General features: G+C 47.1%; 1 protein-coding gene across 2 annotated transcripts in view; it reads right to left on the bottom strand.

Annotated features, from left to right (window-relative positions):
- The window catches only part of LIMK1 (LIM domain kinase 1), a 273,836-nt gene that overhangs the window by 176,800 nt on the left and 75,536 nt on the right, over nucleotides 1-21,500 (bottom strand). The window contains exon 1 of one of the 2 annotated variants that reach the window (XM_086954686.1): nucleotides 3,852-4,277. The exons of the other annotated variant lie outside the window; for it this stretch is intronic. Within the exon in view, the coding sequence (XP_086810812.1) occupies nucleotides 3,852-3,901 (50 nt within the window). The 5' untranslated portion in view covers nucleotides 3,902-4,277. Of the gene's footprint in view, nucleotides 1-3,851; nucleotides 4,278-21,500 lie in introns of those variants that run through there. 2 annotated transcript variants of the gene reach the window in all.

Here is a 21,500-nt window from a genome sequence, read left to right as displayed (position 1 = left end):
TGGACATCCGCATGGTGGCCCCAGACCCTGGACCCCTTACCTCAACCTAAAGAACAGGTCAAGAATCTGGGTATTTGGATGGACTCAAAACTATCTTTTGAGTATCACACTAGACGTGTAGCTGGTACTTGCTTTGGCATTCTCCGTTGTCTGAGAAAGACACTCGACCTGCTCCCAGTGTCAGCTAGAAGGGCCCTGGTCCATGCCCTGGTGACTTCCAGGCTGGACTACAGGAATGCCTTATATCTGGGAGCTAACGTGAGATGTCTTCAACGCTTGCAAGGTATCCAAAATGCTGCTGCACGCCTAGTGTTATCACTGCCAAAAAGATCTTCCACCAAAAAGGCATTGGGGACGCTCCACTGGCTCCCAATTAAAGAGCGTGTCCAGTTTAAAATCCTGTGTATAGGCCATCAGATCGCTCACGGTAAGTGCCCGAGTTTCCTGAGGAATCTGTTCACATTGTATAAACCAACTAGGCCCCTCCGGTCGGAGGGCACTGGGCTAATGTGTATCCCGAAGACTTGCAGGGCCAGGATGGGCGGCAGATCCTTCCGCCTTCTGGCAGCACAGAGTTGGAACACTCTTCCTCTCAGACTCCGGATGGAGCCGTCTGAAAAAGTTTTCCGCAAGGAACTCAAGACACATCTGTTCCCCAAATATTGAAGTGCTCTTTTCTGGCTGTGTTAGGGATCTTTTGGGCCACTATTAGCGCGGGGACACACTGACTAGTGTAACCAGGCGCTTTATAAGCTCAGTTAATAATAATAATAATAATAATAATAATAATAATAACAATTACTGCAGCTGTAAATGGCAGAGTAAATCGAGGGACAAAAAGGGATGAAGAATAAAATTTGGGTGAAACATTATGATAACAAGCATTGGCGCCGTGCGGCTGTAAATGTGATGCCTCGCGGCTATAAAAAAAACAAGTGGGGCGGGGGAGAAGGGGAGTGAGCGAGTGGGAGGTAAGCGCTGGCTCTCGGCATTGCGTGGGCGGGGGGCGCATTCCTTTGAAGTGTGAAGCAGGCAGGCGGCTCGGGAAGCAAATGGAAAGCGCGTGCACGGACACACATGCACTCAGAGCAATCCGCCTGGTTTAGCTTTCCTAGCTTCAACACAATAGTCTTGACATCTGCAAAGCGCAAGTGTATTGGAAGAGGTCGAGACCTAAAAAGTAGTTCCCTAAATATAAGCAGTGAAAGGGTATAACCCTTAAAATCTAAATCATGGTAAACGGGATATGCTCCAGGGGAAGAACAAATAGAAGAAGGGGAAGGCAGGCCTTTAATTAAGAAGCAAGCACATGAAAGTGACAGTTAAGCCAACCTATGTAAAGCAATGGGAGGGCTATAAGCCCATTGTAAGTTTCTGGTAAGGTCCGCAATAGGTCTTCCACAACCAGACAGCTAGCACTTTGTAGAGCTAAAAATCAGGACTGTGCGACCGACGCTGAGGAACCACTGCTATGACACCAGTCAACCAACATTTAAGTAGTGCTATTGTTAGAGGAAACTATGGGTGGCAAACTTTTTCCCCTATATTCAGAATTGTATTTGTTGAACTGAGGTATTGTGGCAATGTTGTTTATTTTCTCTCTCTTATTCTTTTCACTTCCTATTTTTTCCTGCAATATATTTAGTGTGCAATCCATCCTTCATTGTTGTTGGAAAAGTCGACCTTCATGTAATTTACCCTGCGTACATACTCTGGGTGTCCTATAAGGCCTTTGTATTATATTGGCTGTCAACAATAAAAGTATGTTGTGAAAAAAAAAATCAGGACTGTATGAGCTACTCGGGAATGGACGTAGAAAACTTCAGATCTCTGTTACCTAAAATGTATCTTAAGAATAACAGCCAAGGGTAGCTGCCATTCAGGAGTTCAACGGGAGAGAGACTTTTTTAAGCACAGCACACTAAGCAAGTGTGCACAGCAGCACAGCTTCCAAGTTCCCCAGTTCCAAAAGTCAATCGCTCATCCCGGCCATAAAGTGCCACCCGTCAATAGCTGTCAGCGTATTGCCCCCTGGCCTGCCCGCTCTGAGCCCTCCCCTCTCACATCGCTGGCACGTGCACCTGCACTGTCAGGAATCTCCAGGCCACAGGGGCAGGCGTGTACACTGGCAGGGGCAGGCCTCTCTTCCGGGCCTGCTCAGTGTGATGCATCATTCTCAGGACTGGAGGTGGTTCTACCCCCAGGCCTGCACAACTCAAACAAGCACTGGTAACGCCATGACATTGCATGGTTTAGCATTTATTCTCTGCAAGCATATTTATAATGCAAAACAATTACAAAAACACTAAAATAAAGTAATAGTAAAGGGGTGACCCAGGTGCACCAGCCAGGCCATGAAACTGCACTGCTTTTCATGCGGTTGTGCACACGGGGCCATGCGAAATGTGTCACAGAGTGCAAGACAAGCAGTGTAGGAAGAGGGATGAACAACTGCCCGATACTATATATGCTGTGGTGGGCAGGAGCAAAATGTGAATGACACTTGAACAGACCAATTGATGAACCGGGCTAAATAAAAGGCAGGTGTGTATATATGTATCTATTTTTTATGCTGGGGGGGGACACAAAGTGGCAAGGCAGATGGCGCCTAAAAAGCCGTAAATGGTGAATGTATCACACGTGCCAAATGCTGCATCTGTCTGGGGGGCAGGCCCATGCCTCCGGGCTGAAGTGCGGGGATTCCACCAGGAGGACAGCCTTTCAACAGTCCCTCGCCCCTCCCTGAGGCTGGCCAGGCTCAGGCCTGTTGCACCAGAGGGATTGCATGAAAGGCGACCCCTGTGCCTGGGCGTCACTACCACCACTCCCTGTAACAGCCCACCAGGGGCCACAGGGAAAAGTCTTAGTGTGTATAAAGGGAGGTGGGTGCCCCCCCCCCCCCCCCCCCCCTGTGGAGGGGGTGGGAGATACAGTCTCTGGCCCCTCCACTCGCTTCAAGTTTCACCTGGTCAGGAAGAGTCCAGGAAGGACAACATACCCACCCCGCCATCTTCCCCCCAAGACACATAGTCTGGAGAACGTACCCTCAAGGCCTCGCTACTATCCTGCAACTGGCCCCGCGCGAGGCGAATTCTCCCACCCCCATGTCCTCACATGGGCCAGGCCGAGCCTCGCGCATCCATGCACCCCTCCCTGCGTGCACTGCCAAGGGAGGCAGAGGCACACTGCCTCTGGCTGGAGGAGACACGTCCAGACCCGCCGGAGAGAGGGGCCGTGAGGCCTCGGCTTACAAGAGAAGCTCGTGCCCTGCGCACGCTGAGGCGATACCAGGAGGTTGTTAAGGAAATGTAAGGCCTACGACGAAAAAAAAGCATCCATGGAGACCTGTGGTCAAATTGAACATTGACCACAGGGGAGATGCAAAGGCTTATACACCTTGGTCAAGTGGAAGAGGCCCAAGACATGCCCGTCATGTGTGTGACACCTTCAAACAATTGGTCCTCGCGTTTTAGCCAAGTCTAACTCTTTGCATTCTGGGACTTGTAGTTTCGTGTCTCCAATCAGAAGTATGGCCCTCCAAGTCCCATGGAAAGTGTTGTTGTCTTTGTGATGTGGCGGCGCACTTTACAGCTGCGGGAGACCTCCTAGGTCGTTTAAAACACCACGAGACCAGACAGACAAATGCAAGAAACAATCTGAGGTGAATGTAGTCTCACTGTACATACTACATAGCCGTGCCGCCGGGGACAGGCAAAGGAGAATAAAAAGTTGGCCACTCGTATGCTGAAAGAGCCATGTAACAGGAGGCGTACCCCGAGACAGAACATGCACCTTTGAAAAGTAAGTACACGGCGACCCTAATACCGGCATTAAACTCCGGAGACACTTACTTGACACCCCTGCTGATGCAGTGGTTCTGCCGCAGCAAGGAACTCAGCATCCTCCGGGTCTGTCCTGGGGGGCACACTACAGGCTCAGACGGGGGGGGGGGGGGGGGAGGGGGCAGGCCCAGACCTGGGCTGCAGGCTCTGTCCTGAGAGGTGGATGGGGCGATGGGGGCGCAGGGGACTCCAGGCACTCTTCTGGGGTCAATCTCCAGCCCCTCTCACAAGGGGGCGCGCTGCCTCGTTGTCACACTCCAGTCCCGGCCCTTGTCCGTCTCGGGGTTCACTCTCATTGGGAGGTGCACCCCGTGTGTCTCTCGGGGCGTCCAGTGCAGGCTGCGATCCCACGGTCTGTGCGTACTGAGGAAGTACAGGAACGCCTCGGTGACACAGCCAGACACGCTCCCAGCTGTGAGGCATGGACAGGAAGGCAGGGGAGGGGCCCCGGCAGCAAATACCATCCGCACATCCACCACAGGCAGAACCCACCAGCCCCGAGGGGAAGTGGGGGAGGGGAGGGGCGTGGTTGGGGCTATGTCGGCACCTCCTCCCTCCCCCCTTACTTCCCGTCAATGCTCGGTTCGATGGGAATACCAAGCCCCCGGTCCTGTACATCGGTACACGCCACATGGAAAGTGTCCCGGTCATTAGACATACCACAGTCTCCGTACAGAACCGACAACGCGTCACTCTGTGCAGCGCCGGCACAGCCCAGCCTTACCACAGACACACTGTTCAAGGAGGGTAAACTATTGTTATGAATGGACAGGCAAAGCCCAACTTTACCATATACCACCACAGGCTCGTGCTAGAAACATATATACAGTTTCACACACACACACCGCAACTTCACCGTAAACACAGATAAAACATTCTTCTGTATAGCACAGACATAACGTACCTTTGTTACACACACACACACACACGTCGTAGAAGTTTGGGAGCCGTTTCACTGTGTCTGTAACACCCACCAGGTCACCCACCGGGCATGTACGGAGCACACGCTGATCCTGTGTGAATATACACAGACCACAATTCCGCTGAGTACAAAAAGGTCAAACCTCGCACTGGATAGCACAGGCACAGCCCCACTTTGTCATGTACATACAGGTGTACATTCGTTGTGTATTAAACAGAAGCAGTGCATCGGTGAGTGTAACATTAATACCGTGCTTATAACAGATGTCTTTCCCTTACTGTGTGTGTATGCAACTAGCACGTCCTCAGCGTGTACACGCGACGGGCACGAGCATCCCTGGCCTGCCCTGCCTACCACGACTTTAAAACAGTCTAAAGCCACTTGAGGAGACTGGAGAGGAAACACACCCAAAGACGCACGCCATGTGCAAAATGTAACAAACACAAGTCTAGAATGAAACTGTAGCACAGGCTGTATAACGCAACAACAAGGGAGACGGCCTACCACTGCACATATCACCCAATGAGGAAACATACTGCCCGCTGGCGCACACATTAACCCTTCACACAAAGACTTCTCACCAGTGCACACTTTCCTACTGTCCGAGAATACTGCCCACCAGTGCACACTCCACAACTATAACACACTGCCCACCAGTGCACACTCCACAACAACAAACCACACTGCCCACCAGTGCACACTCCACAACAACAAATCACACTGCCCACCAGTGCACACTCCACAACTATGACACACTGCCCACCAGTGCACACTCCACAACTATAACACACTGCCCACCAGTGCACACTCCACAACTATGACACTGCCCACCAGTGCACACTCCACAACTACAAATCACACTGCTCACGAGTGCACATTCCACAACTACAAATCACACTGCCCACCAGTTCACATTTCACAACTGCAACACACTGCCAACCAGTGCACATTCCACAACTACGACACTCTGCCCGCCAGTGCACATTCCACAACTGCAAAACACACTGCCCACTAGTGCACATTCCACAACTACAACACACTGCCCACCAGTGCACATTCCACAACTACAACACACTTCCCACCAGTGCACATTCGACAACTACAACACACTGCCCACCAGTGCACATTCCACAACTACAACACACTACCCACCGGTGCACATTCCACAAATACAAAATACACTGCCCACCAGTGCACATTCCACAACTACAAGACACTGCCCGCCAGTGCACACTCCACAACTACAACACACTGCCCACCGGTGCACATTCGACAAATACAAAACACACTACCCACCAGCGCAAACTCCATAACTACAACACACTGCCCACCAGTGCACATTCCACAACAACACACTGCCCACCAGTGCACACTCCACAACAATAAATCACACTGCCCACCAGTGCACACTCCACAACTATGTCACACTGCCCACCAGTGCACACTCCACAACTACAAATCACACTGCCCACCAGTTCACACTCTACAACTACAAATCACACTGCCCACCAGTTCACATTTCACAACTACAACACACTGCCAACCAGTGCACATTCCACAACTATGACACACTGCCTGCCAGTGCACATTCCACAACTGCAAAACACACTGCCCACCAGTGCACATTCGACAACTACAACACACTGCCCACCAGTGCACATTCGACAACTACAACACACTGCCCATCAGTGCACATTCCACAACTACAAAGCACACTGCCCACCAGTGCACATTCCACAACTACAAATCACACTGCCCACCAGTGCACATTCGACAACTACAACACACTGCCCATCAGTGCACATTCCACAACTACAAAGCACACTGCCCACCAGTGCACATTCCACAACTACAAAGCACATTGCCCACCAGTGCACATTCCCCAACTACAAACCACACTTCCCCCAGTACACATTCCCCAACGACAAAGCACACTGCACGCCAGTGCACATTCTACAACTACAAAATACACTGTCCACCAGTACACATCCCACAACTACAAAGCACACTGCCCACCAGTGCTCATTCCACAACTACAAAGCACACTGCCAACCAGTGCACATTCCGCAACTACAAAGCACACTGCCCACCAGTGCTCATTCCACAACTACAAAGCACACTGCCAACCAGTGCACATTCCACAACTACAAAGCACACTGCCCACCAGCCAGTGCACATTCCCGAACGACAAAGCACACTGCACGCCAGTGCACATTCTACAACTACAAAACACACTGTCCACCAGTACACACCTCACAACTACAAAGCACACTGCCCACAAGTGCACATTCCACAACTACAAAACACTTTGCCAACCAGTGCGCATTCCACACCTACAAAACACACTACCTGTCGTGTTCCCTGGCCCCAAGAACACGCAGGAAACGGTATGGTCTTCAATACCTTCTTTATTTTGAATCTCTAGTACATCATTGTAGCGCTTCGTGTTCCCGACCTCTTACCCTGAGATCCTGCTAGTAACTGACCCCTGGTCCCCTCCCCTGACCGGATGTGGTGTCTGGTGTCCCCTGTCCCCACCCGGTGCCCCAGGGTCCTAGTGCCATTTCCACAGCACAAAATCTCCCCCTTTGTTGTGAACAAAAGAGAGAGAGAGTGAAAAGAGAGAGGGAGAGAGAGAGAGATAGAGAGAAAGAGAGAGAGAGAGACTGAATGTCCCTTTACATCTCCTCAATCAGTCTTTTTGTCTTCTTGCACTCTCTTCTTGGTCGTTGTTCTCCGACATTAGTTGGTGATTCCGTTTGTGCTGTGTCTTCGTTCTGTTCTTGCTTTGGTGTCTCCTCTTCTTTTGTTTTTAGTTCTCTGAAGTGGGAGCTGTTCCGCGTGATGTGATATCTGCCGGCTGAGGCTGTTATCATAGGCCCCTTGACTTCAGTCACCTTCAAAGGTTCCTTTGCGAAGGCGCTGTCTGATTTTTTTTACTCGTCTCTGTTTCACTAGCACGGTGCCTCCTTCTTTAATTGTTGTGCTTGTCGCGTGTCTTCTCTGGTCAGTATACGCCTTCATTTTCGCCTTCTATTCCTTGTCTCTTGTCGCGACGTCCCTTTGTTCTGTCTGCTCCACCTCTTTCATTTGTGGCAATCTCGTTCTGCTTGAGCGCCCTAGTACCAGTTCTGCAGGGCATTTCCCCGTGAAGCTGTGGGGGGTGTTGCGATAGTCTCTTAGCACCTGAGATAAGGCCTGCCCTGTCGATATTTGCGTCAGTTTCGCTCTCTGTATCACCTCTTGATTGTTCCCATGAATCGTTCGGCCATGCCATTTGCCTGTGGCCCCAGCCGCGTTATTCTTCTGTGATTTATTCCCAGATACGCCATGAATTTCTTGAATTCCTCGCCAGAAAATGGCGGGCCATTGTCTGTTTTTAGTGTCTGGGGCGAGCCCCATGCTGCAAATACATCATCTAGCACCGGCAGTGTCGCATTTGCTGACGTTGATGCCACTGGTTTCACTATTGGGAATCTTAAGTATTCGTCTATGATCACCAACAGGTAACTTCCTATTTCCAAAGGCCCATAAAAGTCTGCTGCCAGCTCTGTCCACACCGCCTTCGGTAGTGGGGACATTTGCAGTGGTTCCGGCTTTGATGACGGTCCTGTTATTTAGCAAATGTAGCAGTTCATCACCATTTCTTCCACCATATTGTCTAGTCCCGGAAACCACACTTTTTCCCCGCAGCATTTTTTTTGTTGCTACCATTCCTCTGTGTGACTCATGTGCTAGCTCCACAGTCCTTTTTCTCAGTGTTTTGGGCATCACTATCCGTGTGCCTCTCATTAGTATTCCATTCCCGCACTCCGATAGTTCTTCACTTATCCTTTTAAAAGCCAACAGTTCTTCTTTTTCTACCCCTTTTTCCACATAGCTGTTGCTGTTCACGTGTCTCCATCTTTGCTGTTTGGTGATCTTCATTGATTCCTGCATGGTGCGATCGCTTTTCGTCTCGTCCTCGAGCTCTTCCAATGTGATTGTTGCTGGTGTACTGAGTTTCAGTGCAAAGTTGAGGTATTCTTCTGCCATCGTGGTTGCTTGTGATACTTGTGGCAGAGGGTGCTGCGATACATAGTCAGCGGGGTTGTGCTCTTTTCCTGGCTTGTGAATGATCTTGAAGTTGTAGTCCATTAGCCTAATTCCCCACCTCTCTATCCTGGGCGGTATTTTTGCGTTCGGGTTTCCATAAATTGTTGTGAGTGCCTGGTGGTCTGTTATAATTGTAAATGGTTTTCCGTAGATGAACATGTGGTAGTGTTCGCAGGCCCACACCACCGCCAAACTCTCCTTTTCCGGTTGCGAGTATCCTTTTTCAACATCTGACAGGCTCTTGCTTTCGTATGCCACTATTTGTCTTGGGGAGTCCCTCCCCTGTTGATGCTGAGCCAGTATTGCTCCCAGCCCCACTGGACTGGCGTCTACCGTTAACTCTGTGCATAGTCTTGGGTCGAAATAGGCCAGATGATCCACTGCTGTTACGGCCTGTCTTATTTCTTCAATGCTTTGCTGCATTTGTCGGTCCACAGGAAACTTTGTCCTTGTCTTGTTAGTTCTCTTAGTGGTGCGCTCAAAGTGGCAAAGTCTTTGATATACCTTGCGCAGTAACTTGCTAGACCAAGAAATGACCTTACTTCCGCTACATCCGTTGTTTTTTTTGCTTTTTTCAGTGTTTCTACCTTGCTATGATCCGGCCGCATTCCTTTCCTGGAGAAGATGTGGCCAAAGAAAACCAGTTAATTTCGCCATATCTCGCATTTGTTTTCATTCAGTGTTAAACCAGATTGCTCCAGGCGTGAGCACACTTCTCTTAGGGCTTTGTCATGCTCTTCGTCTGACTTGCCAAATACCAGAATGTCATCGCTATAATTTAAGCTGTTCTTTATTGGCCAAATTATCTGTCTTATTGTTTCTTGAAATATTTCTGCAGCTGATGAGATTCCAAAGCTCAGACGTTTGTATCTGAACAGACCTAGGTGAGTGAAAAATGTTGTGATATATCGAGACTGAGGATTCAGTTCTAGTTGGTGGTATCCTTTATGTAGGTCCAATTTGGAAAAACGCCTTGTGCCTGTAAGACAGCTGATCATGTCATCCAAGTGTGGTCCAGGATGTCGTTCACGTTCGATGGCCTTGTTCGGTATCCTCATGTCTACACATATTCTTATCTTTGATGTGTCTTTCTTGGGGACAGCCACAATGGGTGACACCCAGGGAGTCGGTCCTTCCGCCGGTTCTATTATGTCTTGCTTTAGTAGTGCTTCCAGCTCTGCTACTACCTGTGGCTGCAGATGTATTGGCACTCTTCTGTGGTGCTGTGCGACTGGCCTTACTGTCTCGTCGATGTGCAGCGTTATTTGTCGGTCCTTCAGCTTTCCTAATCCTGTCCAGGACAAATTCTGCTTCATGTGGCCCCACCTTTATGTTCACCAACTCTGTTTTCTTTATCTTCTTTTTGTCTACCAGGCATATTCTTTCTTCATCTTCATCTTCCTCTTCTGTTTCTGACTCTGCGGTCATGAGATACAATCGTTCCGTTTTTTCTTCTACTTCCTCTTCCTCCGACCCTCCTGATGAGCTTCTTGCCCCTGCCTCGACATGTCTGATGTGTCTGGTTGTTGGCATTCGTGTTCTCCCTGGCCTTCCTCTGTTGTTTCTGAATTGTCTCCCTTGGCACACACTGGCATAGTGGTCTCTTCCATTACACTTTCTGCAGGTCTGGCCAAAAGCCGGGCATGTGCCTCTGTGTGGGAACTCCAGTCCGCATCTGTAGCATGTTCCTTCCGGTTGTTTCTTTGCCGTCTGTTCACTCTTTTCTTTTCTCCAGCCTCCTGAGCGGTTGTTGTTCGTCATTCGCTGAATCTGTTCCGTGCCTCTTCCTTTGCCTCGTTCCATTTCTTTTGCGTGTGCTGTCGCTCTGCTTCAGCCCTTCCCAGCGTCATAATGTTTTCTAATGAGATCGGTTCTTTGAGGATCCTTGTGCGGAATTCAATGTCACGACAACCTTCGATGATGCGCAACCTTATTGCTTATTCGTTGTCGAATTTGTCAAGTTCGCAGTGAGTTACCAGTTACCGCAACCTTGTTGGGAAGTCATCCAGAGACTCTTCTGCTTGTTGGAATGCGATCATGAAGCTATATGGTTAGAAGTCTACATTTCTTTGGGGGTCGAATTTATTCGTTAGGCATTTCTTTAGCTGGTCGTAGGTGGCAATCTCTTCTTTCGGCAGAGTCACCAATAGGTCCTCCACTTCATCGCCTACCAAGTTCACGAATAGACCTCTCTTCTTTGTTTCCACTACATCAGTATCTTCTACATAATTTTCAAATCGTCTGCCCCACTTCTCCCATCTGATTCCTGTTTGTGGTTCAGAAAGGCTCAATGGTAGCGGCCTTCTATATTGCGCACTCGGTTTCGGGTCTGCCATTTCTTCGTTCCTCCTTCTCTTATGTCTTCTCTATTCCTTCTTTTTTCTTTTGTCTTTGTTTTTTTATTTTTGTTTGTTTGTTTGTTCAGTAATGTCTTTTATTTCCTTTTTTTTTTCTTTTAGTTCCACGTTTTCCTTTTTTCTCCTTCCCTTTGCTTTTGCCTGTGCTTTTTCACTATTTTCCTTTAAAAATTTGCACTTTTTTCGATCTTTGCCTGACTTTAAAATGGCCGCCCGCGTGTTGCTGCTCGCTGATTGGCCCTCGCGCCTGATTCCAAGATGGCCGCCAAGACTCTCGCGAGAGCTCGTGCTAACTCTTTAAACTTCTCGCTTTGATACACGGCGCTTACCGGCACAATCAGTCTTCTCTCGCAGCTGTCGGGGTGGGCTCCCGCATCGCTGCGCTTCCTTTTTTCTAGTATGATGCAATTCTTCTTCTGGGCACAATGCGATCCAGGGTGGGCTCCTGGTGTAAAATCGCACTTTCTGTCGATGGGCACGCAGATGGATGCCGTCGCCTTCGTCGCCAGATGTCGTGTTCCCTGGCCCCAAGAACACGCAGGAAACGGTATGGTCTTCAATACCTTCTTTATTTGGATCTCTAGTACATCAATCATTGTAGCCAGGGCTCGAGTCGGGGTACCACGCTGGTGGACGGCGTCCCTCCACTTATTTTACCGGGTGGACGCCGTCCCCCCTGCCAAACAGCTGGACTTCACTCTTTGGCTCTGGGACGAGATCGGAGCGCACCTTTTGTGACGTCACTTCCTGCCGTGACTTCACTTCCGGTGCTAGCGTCCCCCCACTTCGCTTTTTAGGACTCGTGCCCTGATTGTAGCGCTTCGTGTTCCCGACCTCTTACCCCGAGGTCCTGCTAGTAACTGCTGACCCCTGGTCCCCTCCCCTGACCGGATGTGGTGTCCGGTGTCCCCTGTCCCCACCCTGTGCCCCAGGGTCCTTGTGCCATTTCCACGGCACAACATCACCCACCATTGCACATACCGCAACTACAAAACACACTGCCAACCACTGCATATATAATCAAGTGAGGAAACATACTGCTAACCAGTGAAAATAAACTACCCTTCACTGTACATATTGCCCACGGATAAAAATGTGCACTCCCCAGTACACATATGACCTAGTGGCAAACAATTATCTTCACCAATGCACATGTGATTTACCTTTAATGGTTATTGCCTACAACTGCATACATGGCACAGTATCAAATAATTCTGCCCACAATTGCAGATATTATACAGCACCAGAAAATATTGTCAGCACTACATAGAATAACCAGTGACAATAATACAGCCCGCCAGTGTACATATTACCCAATGACAATATCTACTACGCACCGGTGCATTTAATTTAGTGCCAGTACTAATGCCACCTCCCAGTGTGCAGTTTAACCAGTGACTGGCAGCGCACGTATTACCTACTGACTAAGAATACTGCCCACTAGTGCAGGAGGCCCTTGACGAAGAATACTGTCCTCGAGTGCACATACTACCCCATGACAATGCAGCCAGTACCTCAGAGGGCGCGTTTTGTTGATTTCCTAGGGCTATTCAGCAAAAACATGTATTCAGCGCCATTTGTAGCAGACTGTAAAAAGTGAAGAAAACAAAAAAACTGTGAAAACTTCTTTGGGAAAATTGTGAGCTGTTAAAAACACCCGAAAGTCATTAAAAAAATGTAAAACCTATTAGTTATTTATATACAACATACAGAAGTCCCCCCTTCTCGCACCCTCTAACTCAAAAGTCTTCACACTGTGGGACGCGGGGGGGGGAGGGGGGGTGTATCTGAGGGAGAGGGCGCGGACGTGTTCCCAGGGGGGCATAAATGGGTCTGCAATTACATGTAAATGAAGATAGCGTGGAAGCGTGTGAGGGCGCATTTCCAGGCTCTCTTCATTTACATGCGGCAGTTAAAGCCCACAAAAGAGTGTGAGGACGGTATGCTTTTCATATGGCGACTCATAGAAATAGTTTTAAATGGTAACACGTTATTGTTGTTTTCTGTTTTAAGAAGTGGGCGGTTTCCACTAAAATGGAGGGAAAGATGGCGCATTGCAGAGTTTTCATCTTACTCGAGGGCCGCCTCATTAATAGGACATGCTCAGTATATGCCTGGAAAGCTTTAGTTGATTTAGCGCAACATTTTAAAATGTACTGAATGAGGCATTGCAAGATAAACATTGAAAAGCACTTGAATTACATAGGTGGAAGATTGCTCATCTCACAGGTTCTAGGCCCAGTATTTAAACATCTGATTGTACTCATATGAGAGTGATTTCTCCGCCTTTGTGCCTGCTCATAAAACAGCCTTAACATGGCATCAAGGAATTGTTGTTTCCTCTGTTAAGGGTTGGATTGCTCTCCTCTGTTTTCCAGTGGGGGGATTGTGAGGTTTTTTTATTTTGCATTTTGCTTGCGTTTTACTGCTGAAAGATATGTATTCTGGTTCTGATTCTTTGTGTGTGCAGGTGTTTTTGTGTGTGTAAAAGAGAGCTATATATGTAGCAGGGTTATTTAAAATGTGTGTGTGCTTATGCGTGTCTCAGAGAAAGCGACATATTTGTAAGTGATATTTCCTGTGTGCATGTAAGAGAGTAAAACATATGAAGTGGGGGTGCATGTGTGTGTGTAAGAGAGCGCTATATATGTAGAAGGTTTATTACAAATGTGTGTCTGTCAGATTTTTTTACTTAATTCTATCAGTGCCTTGGACTGTCAAGAACTATCAAAGCGGTGAGTACCAGTGGCGTAACACAAGCCCGCACAACCCCTGCGGTGCAGGAGGGCCCCCCAGCTCCGGGGTCCCCTCCGGCACCGGCAGGTCCCTGGCCTGAGATATCTGGACTGGGTCCGAAGCAAGGGGGGCCCTGCGTGTACTTTGCAGGGGGGCCGCCTCAAGTTTTGTTATGCCACTGGTGAGTACTGGTCTTTCCTGTTAGTACTGGTGCTGGCTCTCTGGGTAGATGTGGACACGCAGACAAGGTCCATCTGAAAAGAAGTGGTGTGGTGATCTGTATTACGCAATACTTGTTGGAACTCCACTATGTCACCAGTGGGTTCTTCTGGTACTGTGCATTCTCCTCCTGTGTTCCCTGTTTGGCAGTTGCAGCTGCCCTTCCTGTCCTTCATGCTGGACGGCTCTCTTCTCTCCTGAATAAACATCCTAACTGCAGTTCCTGTCTCAGCGTCATCTTTACACTGACGACGAGGATGGTCAGCTGTTCCTCAGCTATTGGATCCACTCACAGATCATCTTCAAACAAAACGGTTTGAACCTATGAACTTTTGCTACATCTACAATCTACTTTACTGTGAGTACTTTCTCCCATATTATTCTCACCCGCCATCCCAGAGAGCCGTCGCAGCCACTTCTACTTTTCGCCTCGTCCTGCGCTCCAATCAAACCTGCCTTGCGCACTTCCTTACGCACTGTTCTACTGCCTCGTACCATCAACACGCCTCCCAGCACCACGTGTGACTTTTCCCTGTTACCTCCGTTGTCTGCCTCTGTGCCTGTGCCTTCCGACTCCTTTTCCGACCACCTCCAAGTGCTGTCTGTGTTTCTGCTCGACACTGCGTTCGTCCTCGCTGCTTGTTCTTTCACCCTCAAGCTCCGCCACTGAATGATGACGTTGTAGAACTCCTCGTCCATTCAGCGCTAGCACGCGACCTGCGAGACGCCCCTTGTCAGCGCGCACTTGGTTTCCCCAGCAACCAGAACTGCACGTTGTTCAGCGCCAGCACGCAAGGCAAAACGTCATTGTTTCCCTAGAAACCAGCAAGACGCTTTTTATGCCAGCAACGTCATAAGAGCTTCGCGTTTTATCCTTATCTGCATCATCTTTATCTCTTCGCACAACCGACGCACACAGCTCTTGACACGCTGATGTGCACAGCTTTGAATACTTTTCTACGCTAACGTGCGCTACTCAAGCACACAGCTTAAACATTTTACAAGGAAATTAACCTACTTTCTCACGCTGACGTGCACACCGAAACATTTATTATCCACACGCGGATGCACACAGCTGCTGCAGGCATTTTATCTACACGCTGATGTGCACAGCTACTGCACGCATTTTATCTACACGCTGACGTGCACAGCTACCGCACGTATTTTATCTACACGCTGATGTGCACAGCTACCGCACGTATTTCATCTACACGCTGACGTGCACAGCTACCGCACGTATTTCATCTACACGCTGACGTGCACAGCTACTGCACGTATTTTATCTACACGCTGACGTGCACAGCTGCCGCACGTATTTTATCTACACGCTGACGTGCACAGCTTCTGCACGCATCTGAACTACCATATTTACAACAACATTTTTTTTTTTTCTCTTCTTTTTTCCTTTTTCTCCCTTCTGTTACTTTATTGTTCCCCTTTTGTATTTCATTCTGTCAACCTAAAGGAAAAATAGAAGATCTCGCAATGCAAAATGTATCTCCTCCTGCCCCTTTTCTTCAGACTCCTGGAGATCCTCCCCTAGAATGGAAACTTTGGTTGAGATCCTTTATGGCCTATTTAGGAGCAATTGATGGTCTTAGATACCGTGCAGAAAGAAAAAAAAGTCTAATGTACTATCATCTTGGCGTTGAGGGGCAAAATGTTTTTGACCATCTACCAGTCTATGTTCCACCTACTGGCGAAACTCCCGATGAATTTGAAATAGCCATAGCTAAGTTAGACAAGTATTTTGTTAAAACTAAAAATATGGTTGTACACCGTTATAAATTCTTCACTAGAGCTCAGAAGCCCGAAGAAAGCATTGATACTTTTGTTACTGCTTTAAAAATTCTTGCATCTAAATGCGAATTTGACAATTTCACTTCTCAGCTTATCAGAGACCAGCTTGTTGCTCGTTGCTCCTGCAAACAAATCCAAGGGAAACTTTTGTCCTGCAAAGATCCCTCCCTTGACAAAGCTATCGATATAGCCAAAAGTATCGAAACATCTTTAGAAGATTCAAAACAATTGGAAGTTTCTCTTTCCAATACCTCCATTTCTAGTGCTGTTTCCACCAAGGTGCCCTTTCCCATCAAGTCCCCCATTTCAACTCCTCGCGACTCTCGTGGCTATTTCAAAAGAATGGGAAACACCAGTTTTAGAAGACCCTTCACTCCCAATAGGCAATTTAATCAAAGTACTTTTTGTTATAGATGTGGCTCTTCTTATCATGCTTCCAACTTTAAAAATTGTCCTGCTGCCAATCAACAATGCACCCAATGTGGGAAGAATGGTCATTTTTCTAGGGTCTGCATGAGAGGACGAAGAGGTAATGTACGCAGCGTCATGTGTGAAAATGATTCCTTCCAAAACTCCAATCCCCTTGAGTTCTCTACTGAACATTCTGAATGTGATGTGACCAATCAGGAATATGTTGTTGTAGTAAAAGATAATGACACCATCAGCCGTACCTTTCTCGTCCCTGATCCTGAAGTTGATGCCACCATTGACAGTCACCATATCTTACTACTGGTAGACACTGGTGCTCGCATCACCATTGTTTCCTATGATAAGTATTCTCATTTTTGGCAAAATAAGTGTCTACTTCCTCCAGATGTCCTTTCTGTGGCCTTTGAAGGAAGCAAAATCAACCTTTTAGGTTATTTCTTAGCTGAAATTTCCATTTTTGGCAAGTCCATTAAGGGGAAGGTCTATGTTGCCAAACGTGGTATCAATGTTCTTGGGCTTATACATCAGGCAGAATTTGGCGTCACCATTAAACCCGGCCTACCCAATCCTGTATTCATTGAAGGGTGCAATCTTTCTTCTCCTGCATCTTCCCCCATCTGCAACATTTTCAATAGTGAATTTTGGGAGCACAAATATGGAAAAATTTTTGAAGATCGCTTAGGCAAGATCACCAACTTCCAACACTTTATCAAGGTCAAAGATGGTGTTTCCCCAATCAAACACAAGCTGAGGAATGTTCCCCTCAGTATCAGAGAAGATTTGTCCAAACACCTTAAGTCGCTTTGCGAGCAAGAAATCATTGAAAAGGTAGAATCCACCTTATGGCTTTCTCCCATTGTTCTTGCCAGAAAAAGGTCTGGCGATCTCAGGATGTGTGTGGACTTACGCAGTCTCAATGAAGCTATCTGGGTCGATGGTTTTCCCCTCCCTCGCATTGAGGATCTGATAGCTAAAGTAGGCTCATCTACTTGGTTCTCCAAACTTGATTTAAAGGCGGCTTACCACCAGATTGAGTTACACCCACTCTCTCGACATCTCACCGCTTTTGTAACTCCTGATGGGGTTTTTCAGTTTCGTCGCCTCCCTTTTGGGTTGGCGTCTGCCGCCGCTGTTTTTCAGCGCATTATGTCTGAAATGTTTGAGGAACTCTCTAATGTTGTCGTCTTTCAGGATGACATCCTCATCTTCACCCCAACTGAACACGAACATAATCTAGTCATTGACCAAGTTTTCAACATCTTGGAAAAAAGAGGCGTTACCCTACAAAAGAGTAAATGTGTGTTCAAAACTAGGGAAGTAGAATACCTTGGCCATACCATCTCGGAATGTGGTATTAAGCCCAGGCCAGGTCTAGTCAAGAGTATCATTGACGCTCCTGCTCCCTCTAATAAAGAGCAGCTTCTGTCCTTCCTCGGTCTCTGTGAGTTCTACTCCAAATTCATGAGAGACTACGCCAAGACCACTGAGTGTTTTAGACTTTTACTCAAAAAAGGTGCCACCTTCAGCTGGTCTGATGAGTGTGAGAAAGGTTTCCAGCTCATCAAAGAACACATCACCAAGGCTCCTGCTCTTCAGCCCTTCAATGGCAACAGAGAAACCTTTGTCACTGTTGACGCCTGTGAATATGGCCTAGGAGCTGTCCTTTCTCAACTAGCCTTTGGCAAAGAATTTACCGTGGGGTTTGCCTCCAGGACTCTTCGTCCTGTCGAGCGCAAATATTCTGTTATTGAAAAAGAACTGCTGGCTTGCGCATGGAGTGTTGAAAAGTTTAAATCTTACTTATGGGGCAGACCATTTGTTCTTCAAACCGACCACCGACCTCTTGTCGACATTCTTTCCGGCAGAAATGTCAAGCGCACAACCGCACGGTTGGCTAGACTCTCCACTAAACTTTTGGAATACAACTTCAAAGTTGTTTACATTCCTGGGGGCAAAAACAAACGTGCTGACTGTCTTTCCAGGTTACCCATACAAGAACCTAACGAAAATGAGTGGGAAACAGAAATTGAAGAGTGCTTTGTGGCCAACATTTCACAAACTTCCATTTCCTTTGCTGAGAATGATTGGGTTAATGCTGTTGAGAATGATACTGTACTTAAGGATGTTGTCTCTTTCATACAGAAAGGTTGGCCCAAGGAAAAATCCCTTTCCCCTGAGCTTCAAATTTATTGGAAAATCAATTCCGAACTTTCCTTGGAAAGTGGCAAAATTGTTAGGGGCAATAAATTCATTCCTCCCTCTGTTTACCGAGATAAAATTATTGCCGATGCTCATTCTGGTCATCTGGGTGCCACTATCACCAAAAGAAATGTCAGGTCAAATTTCTGGTGGCCAAGAATGGATAATCAAATTGTAGATGCTGTCAAACTTTGCACACGCTGTAACTCCAGCGACAAAGTCCTTGTTTTGGAAGGTGTTTGTGATTCTGTTGTTCCCCCACCCAGCAGAGCTTGGCAAAAAATTGGCCTGGACTTTCTGGGCCCATTCCATGTCCTTCCCAACACTTCCAAGTATTTCTTGGTCCTCGTCGATCATCTCTCCAGGTGGGTTGAGGTTGAACCTATCAATATCCCCAATTCAAAGAGTGTTATTGATTGCCTGACTAAAATTTTTCTGAGGGAGGGTTGTCCAGAAGAAATCCTTACCGACAATGGGGTTCAATTTATTTCCATGGAAATGAGTGCCTTTTTGAACAACTGTTGCATCAAACACACTAGAACTCCCTTGTATCACCCTCAGAGCAATGGCAAAACCGAGAGGTTCAATAGAGTTATTGTTGAATGTGTGCAGGCCGCCTTCAATTCCAATAGCTGCATTTTCCAAGCTGTAAAAGATCTTGTATGGTCTTATAGAATTTCCCCACATGTTGCTACAGGCTTCTCTCCCTTTGAGTTGATGAGAGGAAGGAAAGCTTCTTCCCAAGCTTTTCCCTTTTGGATGGTCAAAAGTCTCCACAAAGGTTGTGACTTGGAACTGGCATGGGATTGTGCCAACAAGAAATCTTCCAGTTCTCTGCCTTGTGACATGGAGCATGTTAAGAAGTCTTTTCATAGTATTCATGCTGGTGACTGGGTCAAGATTAAGAACCCTGTCACTGTTAAAAAAGGTCTCTCAAAGTTCCTTGATTCCCAACAAGTTGTGGAAGTTCGCAAAAATGCTGTCAAATTGTCAAATGGAAATTGGTGGAGCACCTCCCGGGTTGCCAGAGATCCCTCTCGTGCTTCTCGTGCAACTGTTCCTACCCCCAATTTCCAAGTTGACGATGGTTTAAGGAAAAGCTCTAGGTTGATTGTTAAACCCAACAGATTTCGTGACTATGTATGATTTACCATTCATTGTAGTTTTTTTTTTCTTGTTTTTTTTTCAGAAAGGGGGGAGGTGTGTGGTGATCTGTATTACGCAATACTTGTTGGAACTCCACTATGTCACCAGTGGGTTCTTCTGGTACTGTGCATTCTCCTCCTGTGTTCCCTGTTTGGCAGTTGCAGCTGCCCTTCCTGTCCTTCATGCTGGACGGCTCTCTTCTCTCCTGAATAAACATCCTAACTGCAGTTCCTGTCTCAGCGTCATCTTTACAAGTGGCTTAGTGCTGAGGCTAGGTACCATACAACAAAGTTATCCTAGTTGTAATAACGATGTGAGTGTTTAGTCAGAAATGTGAGTTTTTGTGAATACATAGCACTTTAATGAAGTCTCGTAGTGTCTAACTGTATTTACAGTAGAAATGGCGATGGAATGCCTACAAATCACGCAAAACATAAAACACCATAAAAATGTTACTGCAACACTGTACTGCAACATAAGACAGCAACACTATATCTTGTTTGTGTTCAATAACGGATCACAGACACCCCAACACTTTGAAAACAAGAAAATGAAAGATGATACTATTGAGTGCTACCGAGTGGTGTGGAGCAGGGTCAGGGAGCGTGAAGTCAATATCAAAGACATGGTTACAAAGAAGAAAGATTCAGCATTTGATTGTTTTTTTTTTTTCACCTCAAATTAAAAATAAATATAGGGTAAAAAATCTAACAGAAATATACAGTTTTTTCTTATGAAACCTCAGTTGGCTAATGTGATCACTGCAGATGTCTTCACAGAATGAAATCCTTATTAGTGCTGTGAGGAATAGTGACATTTATAGTACTACGAAGTCCCAATTTGTTAGAGACAGCACTGTGAATGTCATTATTTATAATTTGTATTACACTATATAAAACAGGCGGCTGCAAAATACTGTTTAAGAAAAAACAAGAGCGTTCAAAATACACTTTTTAGCTCTAAGCATTCAGACTATATCTAGTGTCAATATTTTTATGTGTCTATTTAAAGGGTGCAGTCCTTTTAACGTCCACATGAATTGCATCTCATACAGAATAAATATCTGTCACAATGAAGCCGAGTGACTGCATTAATTAAAATCTACACTGGCTCCAAAGCTGCCATTATATTTGGTGATTAGCCTTTGCACACATTGACATTTCTTTCAGGTAGAGGGCACCTTGGTGAGAAGGTATGTTTCTTCTTTAGTTCTCCACTATATGTTTGACAGCACAGGAGCCCTCCCCTTCAGTGTGAGTGGGCACTGGACGCCAGTTATGGCAGTCTTACTATGAAAAAAACATGGGTGCGTTTTCCTTGCTTATCACAGATGACTATGACAAAAGCAAGGGTATGCAGTTCCTAAGGGTGGGAAGGAGGGAAAGAGGGGGTTAGATTGTAGATATCAGGTGCTCCTTATGGAGAACAAAAAACTGAAGATGGAATAGCTCCAATTAGGAGCAAGAGCCCTCACATACCCAGAGGGGTGTCATGCTTCATCATTGGGCAGCTCCTCGTTGGGCCGGCGCTGCAATGCCCAATGGCGGGGGCTCTTTCCCAGAGGTCTGCTCTGGTTGCCGATGTGAAGCTAAAAAATGGTACTGGGGCGTATGTGTAGTGAGTAGAGATGGCAAGAAAAAAAGTGTGGATTAAAAATAGGACTCCAAAAAGACAATTTTATTCACTGGGTTCCTATGCTATGAGTAAAAACAACCGACGGAAAAGTCGTGGCTGAAGAGGGGAAATTATACCCGC

Source organism: Lissotriton vulgaris, chromosome 2_1, assembly GCF_964263255.1.
Source record: "Lissotriton vulgaris chromosome 2_1, aLisVul1.2, whole genome shotgun sequence".
NCBI lineage: Eukaryota > Metazoa > Chordata > Amphibia > Caudata > Salamandridae > Lissotriton > Lissotriton vulgaris.
This window is presented reverse-complemented; position numbering and strand designations above follow the sequence as displayed.